General features: G+C 39.1%; 1 protein-coding gene across 1 annotated transcript in view; it reads left to right on the top strand.

The window, feature by feature from the left end:
* Positions 1-666: 666 nt before the first annotated feature.
* The window catches only part of LOC113445598 (zinc metalloproteinase-disintegrin-like NaMP), a 54,332-nt gene continuing 36,217 nt past the window's right edge, over positions 667-18,781 (top strand). The window contains exons 1-4 of the mRNA XM_026714876.2: positions 667-814; positions 8,439-8,551; positions 10,447-10,523; positions 13,726-13,804. Coding sequence (XP_026570661.2) covers positions 763-814; positions 8,439-8,551; positions 10,447-10,523; positions 13,726-13,804 — 321 coding nt within the window. The 5' untranslated portion in view covers positions 667-762. The remainder of the gene's footprint in view (positions 815-8,438; positions 8,552-10,446; positions 10,524-13,725; positions 13,805-18,781) is intronic.

Consider the following 18,781-nt stretch of genomic DNA (forward strand, 5'->3'; position numbering starts at 1 on the left):
CTCTGCTATGTGATTCATCTCCTAGTTCCCTTTCAAAACCCTTTGAGTGTATATTACTGCAGATGACATTTGGATGACCAACATATAAATCTCTTGTTTCAGAAAATAGAGGGGCTTGTGGAGGTGTTACACTAAGAGAATAACAAATGTTTTGGGGGTTTTTACAAACTGAAAAAAAATCTATTATTGCATAAAGTTTCCCCCCTTTTGGTAGATGCATTGGCATGGATTCTTTCCACCAATAACACCATTTTTCAGAGGCTACAAGCCCGCTCCTTGAGCTTCCTGATTACCATCTAGCACTAAATGCTAGCAACGTTGAAAGGATATTAGATTGTTCAAAAAGTGCCCCTGACTCACAAAATACTACAAAAACCAACTCGCTGCTGTCTTCTTGGCATTTAAAACCCTTTGCACAAGAGCGCACAAATTTAATTGTATTAGCATACCAGCCAGGGAGAGCTCTTCTGTGATCACTTAATCTCCTCCTTTTGGCTTTGGCTTTGGGGCCCGCTTTGAAAGAACCCTTCCAGGTATCATTGTTGGAGTGACATGCGCTAAGCCAGCTGGAACCTTGCCTTCTAGTAGTAATGTTGCAACTTTGAAGTTGTGCAACACCTTTAGCAAACACTTCCTCGTGTAACGGCATGAATAAAGCTGGAGCACTCACTGCTTGCTTCTCACAGTTAACAGGAGAAGCACTCAGGTTGGCTGGAAAGCAGAAAGAATTTCCCTGTCCACCAGCCAAATCCAAGATCCAAAATGATCCAAGCTTTCTTGGTTACTATATGCTTAACAATGTTTTCATACCAAGGTAAGATGTTTTCTTCAGTTTCATTTTTTTTTTCAGATTCTTACTGCTAAAAGACTATTGTACCTGATAGTTTCTACGGTTTTTCATTTGATGATTAACAAGCACTTGTCCCAGTCTAGCCAAAAGAATGCTGTCAGAGATCTTGTACTAAAATTACAAAAAGGGTTTCTTGTTTTTGCTTAAATGTTGTCAGGCAGGAAACAGATCTTAAGAAACGAAAGTCCTAAGATCCTAAGAAACAAAGCGCGTTCAAGTTAAGAGGGAAAGTTTTCCAGTTATGTGAATAAAAATTAGAAGACTGAAGAGGACAGAAAGGCAGAGTTCATTTCAAGAAAATTTCAGGAAGCAAAATATTAAAGGAAAAATAAATATTTTTAAGATTTAATTTTCTTCCAATAGAGCTCCTGTAATATAAGCTTGCATAATATTCAGCCAAACAAAAGCTAGTATTATTGTTATCTTCAGAGAATCTTCAAACTATTTAAACTAACATGACACTACTTACTTTTCTCAATATAAGATGTTCAGATTTATGCCAGTTGGCAGCCCAGAAATGCAGATTTTATTTTCCAGTTATCATAGGTGAATATTCTTTAAAATCCGTGTTAAGTGTGACCTTAAATGCTTTCTCTTTCATATGAGACTTCGGAGAAAATTCATTTATTATGGTATGGAAAGCTGCATTCATGCAACATGCCTAACTAATTTGGTGGAAGTCCCGGTATCACTAATGGGGTATACTCAATTATAACCTTGGTTATACGATTTGGGGGTTTAGTGTATCTATAACATCAGTCTGGTTGGTAAAACTAAATAGGGCTCAGTGTAGCGTGCTGGGTTAAGATTGTGGCATGAACCACTTTCAAGCCAGGATTTAGAGTGGGGTGCAGTATGGAGGTCATGCTTGCTTTTTTATCTGTGGTAAACTTAGGATGTGTGTAGTGCATTCATCCTAATTCCCATGACCTCTCAGCAGCCTTTGATACTATCAGCTATGGTATCAAAGGCTCCTGAGGGGGTTATGAGTGGGAGGCACCACTTTAGGAACATGGAGTGTTTTCTTCATTGGTTTTGCATGGGATGGCACACTCCATTCAGAACTGATGAGCAATCTGGGAGTTCTTCCGGATTCATAGCTCCTACTCAAAGAGCAGGTGGCAGCTGTGGCCAGGGAGACCAGCTGTGGCCAGGGAGACCTTTGCACAACTGCAAATTTGTGCACCAGTTACTTCCATTCCTGGGCTGCCAGGCACTGTGCTTGCATTCACTCATGTCTTAGTCACTTCCTGATTGGACTACTGCAAAACACACTTTATGGGGCACTACATACTCCTTGAAGACTATTTGAATCTCCAAAATGGTATCTCTACTCTATCTTATTATTCTTCCATTAGTGCTTCTTTCCTATTCAGGATAGAATTAGTCAGGAAGGAGAAAAGATACTGCCTTTTTAAAAACAAAATAGAGGCAGAGATGGGTAGCTTTGTGAAATCTGATGGGAACAGGAAAGCTGGACTAAACTTGCTGTGTAATATTCATGCTTGGATCTAAGCAACCATAATCAGCACTGTGGCATGGAAGGAGATGCTTTTCAGTCTCTTCCACCTCCTTCTCCGATCCTGCTATTTGCAATAGAGCAAGCGTGGTTAACTGGAGGTTGTGACACCAACTTACTTCTTCCTCTTCCAAACTCAATATCTCACACGCTACCTTTCCCCCTCCCCATCTCCAATTCCTTTAAAGGTAAAGGTTTCTCATGTGATTGTGATCACATGACTGCAGGGACACTGTGATAGTTGTAAGTGCAAGGATTGGTCATAGATCATTTTTTTCAGCACCACTGTAAATTTAAACAGTTGCTAAATGAATGGTTCTAAGACAAGGATATTCAACATTCTGGGCAAATTGCAGCGTTGTTGTTTTTTTTTAAGAAGAGAAAGTTTATATTTAAAAACCTTGCATCAGTGAAACTGACATATAAAAGGAGAAAAACAGGAAAGTTTCCTTAAAAAAAAGGTTCTTGAGCAACTTACATTAGCAATACATCAATTAGGTGATTGTTCATAGAGTCTTTACGTGTTAAAGCATATTGGTCAAACATAAAGGCCATCTGAAGACTGATATTGTCTAAGTAAGTGTATGTTGAGAAGCAATTGCACTGAACACTTCCATATGGTTATGTATTGTAAACCAAAAAACAATCCAGTTCCATCACAACTCACATTGTTTTATTGTCTGTATCAGGGTTTTTCAACCTTGGTGTCTTTAAGATCTGTCGACTTCAATTCCCAGAAGTTGAACTTCAACTCCAGAATTCCGGGAGATGAAGTCCACATATCTTAAAGCCACCAAGGATGAGAAACATTGATCAATGTAAGCAAATTTAGAGGGGGAACGAAAAACGGAAAAGAGGCAAATCTGTAAACATGGAATAATCTCTGTCTTCAGGATTCAATCCAGCAGCTAGAGTAGCAGCAACACACATCAACATTTCAATAACCTGGAAGTGAGAGGGATATTTCCTTTGCCAAACTCATTACATAACCCTGACTGAAACAGCCAACACTCTGCTTGCTTCACGGATGAAGTCTTGTGTTAGCTGGTGGCATGTTTTGTTCCCCAAGTTTCTGATGAATAATTTGCTTTTAATAATTATCCAAAATAGATTCTGAACACCCACGCGGAAACTCGTTTGTATTTACTTACCGATATAAAATCAATTATAGTCAGGGAACACAAAGTAATTATTTGAAAACACCCGATTCCTTAAAAAGTAACATTTGTAAAAGGTAGATGGCTCACTTCTAGCAGATCGACCACAGGACAATGCTGACAGATCTGACCAGATACCTGCTCAAATAGAGATAAATAGAGCATGTACAGTATCTCCTGATCTTTTAAGTTGTACTTCTAATTCATTTCTATAGAACGGGGGTGTCAAACTCAAGGCCTGTGCTTAGATCTGGCCTGCGGGCCCAGCCTGGAAACAGTGAAGGACCGCCACACGGCGCATCTTCTAGTGAAAAAGAAGTTTTGGAGGGCCGTGTGCAGCCGTCCCAAGCTCTGTTTTCTCTGGAAGCGTGCTGCAGGAGACCATCATGGCTGAAAACAGAGCCCAGGAGAGCTGTTGACATTGAGCTGGCTATGCCCACCCTGGCCACACCCACCCCAGTCCCCCGAGGTCGAACACAATCCTGATTTTGCCCTCAGTGAAATCGAGTTTGACACCCTTGCTATAGAACATGGTATCTGGTGAAGAACTTTTATAGATCAAACTGTGTTGCTCCTGGGAATGTCCATTGGACCATTAGATACCTAGATATAGATCAGTGATTCTTCATCTTTGACAAATTGAAGGTGAGTGGACTTCAGCCCCCAGAATTCTGATAAATGGCTATGCTGGCTGTGGACTTTTAGGAATTGAAGTCCATGTATCTGGAAATTGCCAAGGTTGGGAAATCCTACTGTATATGGTCAGATAAAGAAGCCGTTGCTTCCTTACAGGTTCTTCTAATCAGAAGTTTCTAATTAGAAATGTTTTGAATAAAATAGCAAACTGTCTACTTAAAATCCTAACCAGATAAATCAATGATTCCACACGGGGAAGGAGACACAGTGTTATTTCAGGCCAAATCATTCTTTGTGTGAAACCCCATTTGAAGTCAGCTCACTGGTTCCTCACATCAATTTTTCTTATGAAAAGTTAAGCATGACTTCATGTAATCAAAGCATTCTGGAGTTGAGAGCTTTGATTTCTACCACTCCTTCTAATGAGGTAACCTAATGGCTGCTTGCCAGCAGAAAGAATAAAAGAAATTAGTGTGCCAAACCTTAAAATATATGCCTGTAATTTTTAACCTTAAATTTAAAGTTTAATTTAAATGCTATCCAGTTTTTGGATTGGTCATATCCACTTTTTGGAGTACACACCATGTAGGGTATCTAAAGATCAAATATGGCCCTTGGTGGGGGAGGGGAACATACACCTCTGTTAGAGGGATTGTTAGACACCCTTGATCATCCTCTTCACCAAGTTTTGAGTTTGTTTTGCTTGTTTATGTTCTTCTGAAAGGGTCATACCCAGGGGTGGGCTTCAAAAATTTTAGCAAAGGGTTCCCTGCCCAGTTGCTGGGTGGGTGTGACCATGGTGGGCGTGGCCTAGTCGGCCTCCTGCACTATGGTGGTGGGGGGAGCATTTTTGCCCTCCCCAGGCTCCGGAGGCTCTCTGGAGGCCAGAAAAGGGCCTATTTGCGGCCTTCCTGAACTTCCAGGAGGCCTGTTTTTCACCCTCCCCGAGCCTCTGTGCACACCCTGCACTCAAAGGATGCCAAAGGTATTATCTCTGGTATGTCCAGGGATGTGCTGCTGGGGGTTTGTAGGGTTTGGGCCCATCCCAAATGGGCCGTGTGGTGACTCCTGGGAGGGGAGATGCGTAGTGGGCAGGGCCAGCCAGGAGTGGGATTTGGGGGTTCTCCAAACTGCACAGAATTTTAGCTCTCCCAAACCCTACGAACCCCCAGCAGCACATCCCTGGACATACCAGAGATGATACCTTTGGCATCCTTTGAGTTATTTCCACCACTCATAGCATGATAAGTAGGTTTGATACTATAGATACAGCATATCCTGCTCCATTGCTATCAAGCATTCCTATGTAATGACCTGTAATATGGATCTATTTACTCCCTAATTACTTTGCTATTATTCAAGCTCCAGTGTAAGTTGTCTGCATGGATTTTTTTTTTAAAACACTCTCAATTATTCACCATTACTAAAGTTTCATAGCTTCAGGCTGGCATTAGGGCTTAGGAGTTATAAATATATAGGTGGTTTTCAAAGAAGCAAGCAGATAAAGGATCTTTTACCTGTAAGGCATGTTCCCTCATGACCTGTGAGAAAAGAACAACCCTTGTGAAACAGGCTTTGTTGAAGGGATGATTCCAGATTAAAATAGCTCTTCAGCCATATTTGTATTAATTTCAGAGGCCTTTTGGGAGGGATTAGATCTCCGACAAAAAGCCGCCCCTTCTCTTTTTTGGCAGCCTGCTATGTGAGGGGGAAGGCAAGAAGGAAGGAGAACATTAGAGAAGGAGAATGACTAATACCCCTTCTTGCTTTTGGCTTTGTCCCTCCTGTCCAATATTGGTACACTTACATAACCTCCAACAAATTGTAACATGTGAGAACAACTGCTTTAAACTTGGTTGTAAAAAAAATAAAATTTTATAAGAGAGTTGTCAAAATCTGGAATATCTTACCCAATTCAGTTGTTTCAGCTACTAAGTTTCAGAGTTTTAATTCCAAATTAACTTCTGTGGACCTCATCCCATCTTTAAGAAGTTTCTAAGGAGGGGTGCCTAAGGGCACTAATATGCCTATCATTCATGTCACATTTTAGTTCTTTCGTTTTGTTTGAATTTGTATTTTTTGTTTTATGAAGATGATAGTAGATCGATCGATAGATAGATAGATGATAGATAGATAGATAGATAGATAGATAGATAGACAGACAGACAGACAGACAGACAGATGATAGTATTTGTGGGAGAAAAGCCCCCAAGAGAATGTGCCCACAAAATGTTGGCAATTATCCACAACAGGTTATGACATGACACCCTGAGTTTTTGCAGATAACCAGTATGATACAGTAGATAAGGGTCAATCAAGAATTTGGAAAGGCCATGTTTAAGTCCAAGAGGGCAAGGTCCTGAGCATGCATGTATGTATGTATAGAATTACTCTGAATCAGAAATTAGGAGCTAGAACATTTCATTTTTTTGCTCAGATACTCCCTTCCTTTAGTATTAGGGAAGTATCCCTAATTGTAGAGAAATATTCTAGTCTTCATCCCACACATCCTCTGAGGGGAATTACAGGAGGGACTTTCAGAATGGATGTATCAGCTTACTTCAGACTCTAGGCCAGAAAAGAGGACTGTAGAAATGTTGAACCAGACCGAAAGACTCCAAATGCACATAAGAATTCTCTATTATGTACAAGTGATTCATAATTTCCTCTCTGACCGATTCATCCTTGACTTTGTGTTCTTGATAAATGTGCTTACATTTATTCACAGCCCAACCCTCACCTATCCCTTCGAGACTCAGTCTATTTACTTTTAAAGCTGAAGGCAGGGAGCTTTCTAGTTTCTGGGTTGAAGAGCAGTTGTTCAGTAGCCTCGGGCTCTGGGAACATCTACATCAGAGGTCTCCAAACTTGACAACTTTAAGATTGGTGGACTTTAACTCCAAGAATTCTCCAGCCAGCTGGCTGAGGAAATCTGGGAGTTGAAGTCCACAAGTCTTAAAGTTGTCAAGTTTGGAGACCTCTGATCTACATTTTACTTAGAACAGGGAGAATGATGAATGGAAGGAAAGAAAGCTGGTTATGTAGTTATTTCTTTAGCATTACAGTATTTTATTAGCTACCCAGTGTTACTGCAGTAATTCAAAATATAAAGCAATTAAAAAAATGCTAGCCCTCTGAGGTAGTCTAGGTTACAAGCACAACCATGAATATTAGTTCTCTGTAAAGGCATATTAACAGCATCTTGCGAGACTGAAATTATTTCTCCCCCCTGTGCTTTTACTCTCCAAAAATCCCACAATCCCTTCTGAAATGCTTCCCACATTCTCCTTCCTTCTGTGGGCTGAGATACCTTTTAACAAGCCAGCTGACCTGCCTGTGGCTCTTCCTCCTATCTCCCAGATCTTTCCCCCATATCATTACAAATAATGATACTCGACTAATTCAGAGGCTTCCCAAACACAATTAAGAACCAGAAGCTCATTGGAGTAGCCCTGATTTGTTTTTTTTTTTAAGCAAGGAAAGATTGGGTTGCCCTTACCAGGAGTCAAGTTCCAAAATTAGAACAGTAATTGGTAGAGAACAATATGGTAAAGAAGAATTGCTGCTTTTTCTGTGCTCTAAGCAGGAGAGAATAGTAGAGAATAGTAACCTTTCTTGTCAGTCGGGCAAGCAATCACACCCCTCCCAGGTTTCTGGCAGCATCAGGGACATAAAAGTATGAGGAAAATGTAATCTTTTGCCTGGGGTTATCTTTCGAAGATGTCAATCAGTCTCAGGAGATTCATTTCCATGGCCAAATGCTTAGACTTCAGTCCCTCTCTACTTTAAGAAATCTCTCTTCCTCTCTCTGTCCCTCTCTCTTTTGCACGGAAGCAGATGATAAAAACTGTCTCACTTTTGTAGGTGTTTGGATATCAAGTTTTTCCCCCTACTGGGTGGCTGTTCCTATTTTACTTTACTGTTTTGTTTTCACTTGCAATTTACAATTATAATTATTGTTATCCTTTTTTATAATGAGTACTGGACTAATTAGATGCTTACAACACGATGGAAAGGCTGGATTAAAACATAAATAAATAAATCCCTTTGCCAGTCTCCCAGTTGCAACATCTACTGTAGGAGAAACAATCTTAGAGTTTAATCAGCTTCTGGTAATTACATGGCGATGGTCATGTAGTTTGTTTGACTGCAAAATGGAAGTGGTTTTCCACTATTTTCATTCTCCATTGGTAACCGAATAACAAATTGTGTTGTAGATGTGAAAAGGGTAGAATAACATACCAAAGTGAACTGTTCTTTTCTTTTCTTTGTGAAGCGAGCTGTACAAAGGAGTCCCGGAAGGTTAAGGATTATGAAGTAGTGTATCCACAGAAAGTTCATGCATTGCACAAAAGAGACGCAGGAGAGTCTCAGAAGCCTGACCAAAAAGTAAGAAAAAAGATTTGCTTTCCATCAACTTATTTATTGATGAATCTGACCCTCCTTTTTGCTCAAGATTCATGTGAACCCAAGTTAAACTTACACTTCTTTCAAAATTTTGCAGTCTGGTTCTTAGGGCAATGTCTCAACTATTTTTATTGTTCATTTTTAAAGTTTACTTTGTTCTGCTTTATGGTTATAAAGTCACATATTTGTTAGAGTTCATAGAATATGAAAAATGATGATGGGAGGGAGGTTATAATTTGGAACCTATCACCTGTTTCATTTTTAGGTTGGATCTGATATTGTCTAGGATCAGTGGTGGGATTCAAATTTTTTAACAACTGGTTCTGTGGGTGTGGCTTAGGTGGTGGGCATGGCTTGGTGGTCATATGACTGGCTGGGCGTGGCCAACTCAACATTACTCACATCGAGGCACGCATCTCCTCGCCTGGCCTCTCATAACTGTGGGGATGCTGCAACAGTCGTAAGTGTGAAAAATGATCATAAGTCACTTTTTTCAGTGCCATTGTAACTTTGAATGGTCACTCCACACAAGCAAAGTACCAGCAAAGGAGGGGAAAAAAATTCTAGAGATGTTCCTGAGACAGGAAGTCTACTCCTGCCAAGAACGTAATAAGGGTTAACAGAGAGGCAGTTTCTGTAAGCAACACCAGAATGTTTCCTTCCTGCCTTCCTTACAGGATTAGGCCAGTAATTTCTTCTAACAACCGGTTCTCCAAACTGCTTAGAATGTTAACAACTGGTTCTAGAGAATAGATGCGAACCTGTAGAATCCCACTCCTGTCTAGGATCCTAGAGACCTTTGAATAATAGTTTGAATAATATTTGCATAGATGGATTTTCATAGACAGCTGCAAGTAAAGAATGGTTTCTCCTTTTAGATAGACATACCATAAATCTCATAAGACTACAAACTTTCAAAGGTCTGGTTCACCTTGATTAAAATCTGTCAAATTGCAGAAATCTGAGACAATCTTTGCACCCTTATATGAAGATTTGACACACTTGACATGGTTTCAGTGAAACTTATACAGACCTAATATTTCATGGGAGCGAAAAATCCTATTACTCAGGATTATTGGGTCTGGCTAATTACTCTGTTGTCAGCCAACATAACTTTTGGTATCCTTTTGCTGCCAGCTAGAATTGCCATCTGCTTATCTGGATTTTTGCATTGCAATCTATGCAACTGCATGGGTAATTAATGATTTATTGTTAAACAAATTTATATGGCCACCCAATTCAACACAATTGAGGAGACTCTAGGTATCTTACAACATTCAAATTTCAGCATGTTAATAAGTTAATATTGTTAATACAGCTACTGTTAATACTTGACTTTGACATTCCTTTTTACGGTCTTGGATCAAAGATGATGGGTAACTGTGACAACTGTGAAGCAAGCAATATGAAAATAGCAATAGCCATAGCACTTAGACTTATATACAGCCTCCTAATGTTTAACAAAATATTATACTTTCTGGCTTCCCAAAATGCATCACTTTAAATATAAAAGTTGTATTTGTAGATGAAAAAGGCATAGTGAGGTTAAAACCAGAGGTTAAAACCATCCTCAGACATAGAAAAGCTCATGGGATAAATTTTGAGTCAGTCACTGTGTCCCAAAACAACCTCATTCACCCAGATGTTGAATTGGAGAAGAAAACCTTGAACTTCTGGAGAAAGTTTAATTTAAGAAGATCTTACAGTGGCTCTCAAGCATCACAGATGAAATAATCCATATGTAATAAATGAATTTGCTGCAACTTTCCATTTGACACTGGTGCTGAGTTGTTAAGAATACATACATTTTATTTGCATATTTTTTAAAGAATACCATCTGTTGTTTCTCTAAATAAATACTGAACTCTGCATTTCAGACTAAGTATGATGATACCATGCAATATGAATTTAAAGTGAATGGAGAGCCAGTGGTCCTTCACCTAGAAAAAAATAAGTAAGTTAACTCAGAAGTTCCTTTAACTTTTCTAAGATGATGTGAAAAAATTTATATTCTTGGACACAATCCAAGAGAAATTAAATTGTATTGCTGTTTGGGAAATTAAAACTAAATTAAATTAGCTAATTGAGTTAAATTAAATATAATTATTGTAAAGGAGAAGGGGATATAATTAGTGAACATGTTAATTGTCTTACCCCAGAATTTATTTTTCCTGCTTTCTATGGTACACTGATGGACCATAACAATTCTAAATAAAATTGAATCACTCAAGGCTCATAAACTTCAGTCCCTTGAATTACCTAGGTTAGTTATGAAATATTAGAAATTTAAAAATCATTGGTTACACATTTATCCTGCTCCAGAGACACCTCATCAATCTGTATCACTTTTCCTAAGAGCCTTACATAGCAATAGACTTATACACCACTTCACAGTGCTTTTACAGCCCTCTCTAAGTGGTTTACAGAGTCAGCCTCTTGCCCCCAACAATCTGGCTCCTCATTTCACCAACCTTGGAAGGATGGAAGTCTGAGTCAATCTTGAGCTGATGAGAATTGAACTGCCAAACTGCAGCCAGCACCCAGCAGAAGTAGCCTTGTAGTATTGCATTCTAACCACTGCGCCATCACGGCTCATAACTGCTCAATTTTCATCAGAATTTACATGTTGAAGCATGAATGTCATGAAATGTCATGTCCTATTGAGGTATGAAAGGGGACATGTCCTAAACAAGTCCAGATTTCAACACAGCCTATTTTTTTTGTGTGTTAAGAATGCCATTTCATTCCTCTCAGCAGTTCTCCATTTGAACTGTAAATCAAGATAGTTATAAAGATAATAATAAGTAGATTTGCCACCTGGCGTATATCTGCATAATAACTAACTAGCGGAACAGGTTTTGGGTCTTTCATTGACTTGTCTAGCCAGGCCACTGCATTTTTATTAGCAGCTTTGTTTTGATAGGGGGAATAGACAGGGACTGAAATTATTTTTCACTGCAACAGTATTGCCAAAAAGGCTTTAAGAATTGTAAATTTAATTTTATGAAGCTTCTCCTCTGATAGTACTGTTTTGCTAACTAGGGCATTCAAATCCTTTGCGAGATCAATACTTGAATTCAGCTCTGCCTGGAATCTGCACTTTATATCAGACATAAATACAATTCAGCGAGTCCAGAAGTATTTTACCAGAAGAGTACTATATTCCTCTGTTCATAACAGAATACCCCACACCACCAGGCTTGATATTCTAGGCCTAAACAACCTTGAACTACGCCAGCTAAGATTGGACTTAAGCATAGTACATAAAATCCTATGTGACAACATCTTACCAGTTAATGAATATTTCAGCTTTAACAACAACAACACAAGAGCGCACAACAGATATAAACTTAATGTAAACCACTCCAAACTCGATTGCAGGAAGTACGATTTCAGCTACAGAGTGGTCAACGTCTGGAACTCACTACCTGATTCTGTTGTCACCTGCTCAAGCCCCCACTCCTTTACCCTCAAACTAACTTCTATCGACCTCAGCCCATTCCTAAGAGGTCTGTAAGGGGCGTGCATAAGCACACAATCGTGCCTATCATCCCTATCCTATTGTCCCCAATTATTAGTTCCTATTTCTTGTATTGAAACTTACGTTTATTCTTGTTATATTGTAAGCTTTTGACAAATAAATAAACAAACAAATAAACAAACAAACAAACAAACAAATAAATATTTCTCCCTTGTAAGTAAACTACTTCTACTGCTAAAAGGAGGTGTGCCATTTTCATTGCCTGAAATCCGGTGAATGTCACATCAAAGTTGAAATTAGTGTAGCAGCCACTGCATGGAAAACATGAGAACAATTATTTAGAATACCTGAAGCCCTGATGCAATTTAATATTAACATTAAGACCCAGATACATACTGAATGCTTTGGGAATGATTTCCCGCTTTTGATTTTAGAATATATTTTTCTATCGACCATGTTGTTATACGTGCCCTCGAAATGTATATTAATCTAATTATTAAGGATGAACGGTAAAGAAATGTGCCCCATGTGCGTGTCACTTTATCTTATACTGTTGAGACATTTCGTGTTAAATTAGATGATGTGTTTTTTAGAAATTATCACGTTACCTTTTCCTATTGTCTAACCATGCAGGCTGCGTCTAACTTCAGGGTAGCATCTTGATCAGGGGTGTCAAACCCAATTTCATTGTGGGCCGCATCAGGGTTGTGTTTGACCTCAGGGGGGTTGGGGTGTGTGGCCAGGGCAGGCGTGACCAGCTCAATGTCACTCATGTCAGGGGCACCTGTGTCAGCAAAAATGGAACCCCAGAGGGCCATGACAGCCTCCTGCAGCTCCCTGCCAGCGAAAACAGAGCAGCCCTCCCAGCCTTCGTTTTTGGCTGCAACGGCCTCCTGCAGCCCTCTGCAGGCAAAAACAGAGCTCAGGAGAGCTGCACGTGGCTCTCCCTAGCTCTGTTTTCGCTGGCAGAGGCCCCACAGGCCAGTCCTTTGCTATTTCCAGGGTGGCCCCATGGGCCAGATCTAAGCATCCCATGGGACTTCTCCGGATCTGGATTACCTTGTTTGGGCTTGGAGCAAAACAGGGCTAAAGGTAGGAGGCCAGCAATAAATACCAGGTGTATGTTGGAACACCTAGAAAAATGGAAGGCAATGCCAAGAAAAGTGCATGAATATGTCTGCTTAACCAGCAGGAGAAGAAAGTTAACTCCATTGTGTTGATTTAGGGCTGTGAGAGAGATGCTTCTGAGTGAAGGTTCAATGTATTCATTCCCTTGAAGTTGCTTCATGAAACAATATTGAACCCTTTTACTCTGGAATAAAAGGAGCTAAATTGTTCTCCTTTGCAGACCTTAGCAGCTTCATCAGGTTGTTATTTTGGTCAGAAGAATCAAAGAAGAAGCAATGCAAAATGTCTTATCCTGGTAAATCGTACCTCCTCTGAGCCTTGATGAAGAGACTTGCAGAGTTTTCTTAGTGCAAAGCTCTTTGCTAAGGTGAATCCAGTGTGCTCTGCACTCCTCTTAAATGGCAATCCCGATGAGATTGAAATACCTGCTCCTTCCCTTTGATGCCAAACAAGATCCTTAAAATGCCAGTATACAGTAGTTGTATACTTATTATGCAATTATCTTTGCTCCCAACACTAAATAATGTCTTCTTTGTATTCTTTCCAGGGAACTTTTTTCAAAAGATTACAGCGAGACTTATTATTCCCCAGATGGCAGAGAAATTACAACAAGCCCTCCAGTTGAGGTAATATCCAGAGCATCTTACTTTTATGAAATAAATGGAGAAGGTTATTTGTGCACAATATTCCAAACATGCACATACCAGACCTGGCTATTCAAACAAGAAGGGCTGTTATGTTGAGCATGCTCTGTATAACAATGTGTGGGTTGTTAAAACCCAGTCTGCTCTACTGATTGAATTAATAGGGCTATATTTCAATCAACCAATTCTTTCCTACTGATTAAAAGCAAACATTTGGGGGAGTGAGCCCCACATATAGGTTTATTAAAAGAATATCAGATTTATAGGATCCACTTTGCTTTTTAAACCCGATTACACTGATAAATGCAAAAATGTTTGTTTGGAACACCAAAAATAAGAATAATTCACTTTGCTTCTACAGAATATAGAAACCCATTCTATGTTCCTCACACTAAAATGGACCAGAGCCTGTTATAATATCACAGCTTAACTTACTTCCTTTGCCCCCTCCTCCTCCCAAATTCAGCTAAAAGTGTACCCTTTGTCTCCCAAAAATATCTACTCCTGGGTTAGCATCTTCAAAGGTCATACAAATTGTGCTTAATTAATGTGTAAAAGAAATCCATTTTGATAATTTGATGTCTATATGGATTCTGCTCCAGAAGATTCTAGGAATTAAAAATACAACACCAGTTGGAGTCTTCCAGGTCATATAGGACTTTTTAATATAGTGTTAATATTGTGTATTTATATCTCTGATGTGTTTCTCAAAGCTTTCATTATGTGGGCTCAAGGAAATAACCGTGTAATTGATATAATAAGTAAGTATGGGTTTCCCCCCTACATTATGAAAAGATTTTAGAACATAGGACAATGTGCAAGTCTTAAATCCTGTGGTACAGTCGTAGAGTTGACCTCCAAGAAGGCTAAGTTGGTGAAGAAAAGGTCTTGTAACTTGAAGAACACATTTTATATTCCTTTGTTGATTGTCTGCCCAAAGGCTCCTAGCTTTTTTCATCCATGGGGTTCCTCCTGCAGTGATATTCTGTACTTCCAAATAACCAAGAGTTATTATTTGTAAAATGCATTTGTTTGAAATTCAATGTCTTTTGGCATTTGTGTACTGCATGTGATTATTTTTCTCTATTATAGACAATCACTTCCTTAAATTCAGAACAGTTCAAAGCCAGTTCTATTTGAGTACCAGTATTTGCAAGGTCATATCTCACTTATAATCAGCACAGGTTTTGGTACACCTTAATTTCAATCTCTGTGGGAGGACATTTAATCTATTTTTGAGACTGGGTGGCTTTGTGCTTTCTGAGAGATCTCAGCTTTGGAACTTTATCACAAGGACACAGGTGTTGCTGTCTGTACTCCAAACCAAACCTCACAGATGATTCTCCCCCCTCCAAACACACAGATCTCAATGTTACTAATCAATTAAAGAGATGTGTTGGACTTCAATTCCCAGAATTGAGCCAGCATTGCCTCAAGTGTCCTTTGAAATTTTCTACAGAAAAAGTCATTAGGCCATAATGCAAATTATCACTATGTTAATTAAAACAATATAAAGAAGTCATTGCTTTGTAGACAATTCCAGATCTGTGACAAATTTAATTTAACTAAAAAGACAATAAAACTGTACCAAGTTCCTTTCTTTTCTAAGTTTCTGTCTGAAGGAGTTCTTCCCACACCCCTTTTTGACACACTCAAAGATTGTTCTATTTTTATCCCTTCTTCCTGATGATATCTGTTTCAAACAAGGCACTTCTCTTAAAGACTTCTAGAGAACTTTCGAAGGAAATGGCAAAAGCCATCTAAATGGCACAAGATTGGTACTTATGCAGCAAAATGTGAATTAAAAAATGCTGCAATTTAAGCTAAAGAATCTGATTTAATTTAAAATGAGGAAACACATATTTGGCGTCCTAAACGCTGCACAGATTAAACTGGAGAGTGAGTTTTTTTTTTTTAAAAAAAAATCTTATTTAAATTATGTGTAAGATACAGTTAAAGAAAAGTCCCTGTATGTTTTACTCCAGTAACTGTAGCCAACTTTACAGGGTTGTGCTTATATCTGTTTCTTCAAGCCATTGAGACTGCCTGAAGATGAGCTATCATGCTACAGCACAAAGCATGCAGCAGACACACAGTTCAGTTGCCTTTCCATCAAAATAGTACCTATCTGTCTACTCGTATTTGCATGCTTTCAAACTGCTAGGTGAGCAGGAGGCAAGTGACAGGAACTCAGCACTTGGATCTCGATTGTGGGCTGTTGTTTTCCAGCTAACATGCCCAGCATCTTAACCACTAAGACATCATACCAGATTGTGTTGTATCAATTCAACGATGATGGGAAAAGTGCTGTGGTGGTACAGTGATTAGCTGATGGTCATTTACTTGTAAGATAAGGCAAATTAGATCTCGATGATCCAAAATAACCTACAATTGAACAGCTGATGCTAGAGAGACCCTGCTGGTGGAGGGTTTCTCCAGTTCCACCTAATGTTGTGGTTCGCCGGCAGCAGGTGCAGATGGCTGAGGTCTTGGAGAGTGAGGACTCAGGTGAGGGGCCTGCATGTGATGCAGGGATGGGGCCAGGACCATCAGGGAGTTGAATGCTGCCTTCAGAGATGGTGGAGGCCGGCAGTAGCGATGAAGAGGTCCCCAAGGAGCCTGTGCCCAGCATGCATGTGCGCAGGGCTGCTCGAAGGAAAGACTTGGGCGACTCGGGAGTAAGGCTGCAAGGTAATGGCCCCTCCCTGAGGAGATAAAAGCCAGCTGAGAAACTGAAGTTATTTGCAGAAGGCAAATAAGGTTTGCACTCAACCTTGGTGGACATTAGGAATATCTGAGTTGGTGTTTGGAGACTCTTTGTGTTTGAATGATTGCTTAGTAACTTTATCTGGTATTCTTGGCAGCCTTGCAAAAGCTTGGCAAGGCTCTTTCTTATCGGAGCTAATTGGTTTGAACCAGCCTTTTACCCATGAAGGAACAGGATTTGTAAAGAAACATTAAAAGGTTGTGTTGTTACCTTTGTCTCGTGTTTGCTTCCTTAGACCCAGGTTTGGGTCAGAACACATGAGGGCTTTCTAAAAGCATTTGTTTTGCTATAGCTGATAGTACATTGCTGGTACTGACCTGATATTGTCCAGAAAAACATCTTCCAAATTGGTTATTAAGATCTCACTTATCCAGAAAAACATCTTCCCTTTTGTTTGTACGGTAGATTCTAGTGAGTAACTCTTTGTCTCTTGCAAAATACTGCAAGAGACAGTGGTTTTGTACAGAAAGCCTCTTCCTGTAGTCAGTTATCAATTTGCAAATGATGTTTTGGATCTGGAAGTGTGAAGGTGTATCTTTCTTTGAGTTTTGGTGCTGGAGAGAGCTTGGACATAAATGCTGTTTCTCAGTGTATTTATGCATATGGTACATACACAACACTTTCCTAAGTAGAGACTCAATGAGCTTGTCTTGCTCTTTGGAATGGAATGATTTAAAGGCAAAAAATTTTATAGCATCTTCTAGCAAAGTGAAAAAGAAAAAGAAATATTCTAACACCTTTCCCTCTTTCCCCCTTATCAACAAAAGCCTGATAAAAGAAGCATAGAATTTTGAGCAACAAAATCCTGCATCAGGCGATAGGGCCTGGTAGGAAAATAACTAAGCAGTGACCTTCATTTAAAATTATTCTTTCTGTCAATTAAGCAAGAAAAGCTCAGAGTCTGCTTTTTATTTTTAGCCACTGTCCAAAATGCTAAGTCAGCCAATGACTTTACCAACATATACACCAAATAAGGGGAAAAAAAATCAGAACTGGTATTGAGTCAAATCATGAGAAAGAGCATCTGGCTGGGAAGAAATTATTGAATAGGGAAAGTGAGATCTTAATGACCAATTTGGATGATTTGAAAAATGCCACATTGGTGCATCAAATTGTACACAAATTGTACATTGAGGACTGCCAATCTAAAAAATTATTTCCCTTTAGTTGTTTTTCATGTATTTGTCTCTTTCACTGCCATTTGGAATGCTGCAGTATTTTACATAGCCATTTATAGCCTCCCCATTAGTAAATTTCAAACTATCTTTAGGTAACATTTTAAACATCTTTGTATGGGAACATTTTTGAGATTTTTTTTAATGACCTCAGTCCAGGAAAAAACATTTCCCCATCTAGGAATGATGGCGTCAGAGTTTATGAAATCTGGAGGCTCACATATCCCCCAGTTCTGCAATAAGTAGTAGAACAGAGTGAGAAACATTCTGATGATGAATTTAAAAAGTCTGTTGATTGATTTAGTTAGTCATTCAATTTCTATAGCTACCCATCTCAAGCAATGACTCTGTGCAGCTTACAAAAATCAAGATAACAGCCACAAAGGTGCCATCAAAGCTCTGCCTGTTTTTGGTTTGTATTGCAATGGTGCCAGTCCTTATTGGCAATATCCTTTGGATATCCTTGGATTCAGGTTAAGTTTTCCCATATAAGCTGTGTTGAAAAGTTCAATAATTCCAGAGCACATATGTGCAGGTGCAACTTGGTTTTAGGGTTTTGGGCTCATTTTGAAACAACCAGTCACTCTGATTCGCAAAGTGGACGAATGGCTGCAAAAGTTGATGGAGTTAGCAGAGATGGCTAAACTGACTGCTTCGATTAAAGATTAAAAAAAATATCACATTACTTTTGTTTCTACTTGGAAACCACTTCTGGGCTTTGTGCTTGAGGTGGAAAAAAAGTGAAACTTTGCTTTTGGGCTTTACTGATTAGACAGCTTTGTTGTTTTAGAAATGGATAGTTTATACTATCTGTAAAAGTAAAAAGTTGAGGTCTGATAATAATCTTATTTTACTGCACTGAAAGGAGTCAATCCCTTTTTTTTCTTTTCCCCTGTTTCCCTACACATTCTCCTTCCCTTACTTTTCTACCATTTTCTTTTGTATTTTTGTATTTTATATTGTAAGCTAATTAAAAAAAAACAATCAATAGTAGACAGATTTTGTATCCCACAAATC

The sequence above is a fragment of the Pseudonaja textilis genome, chromosome 9 (genome assembly GCF_049901715.1).
Source record: "Pseudonaja textilis isolate UNSWEBS1 chromosome 9, rPseTex1.2, whole genome shotgun sequence".
Lineage (NCBI taxonomy): Eukaryota > Metazoa > Chordata > Lepidosauria > Squamata > Elapidae > Pseudonaja > Pseudonaja textilis.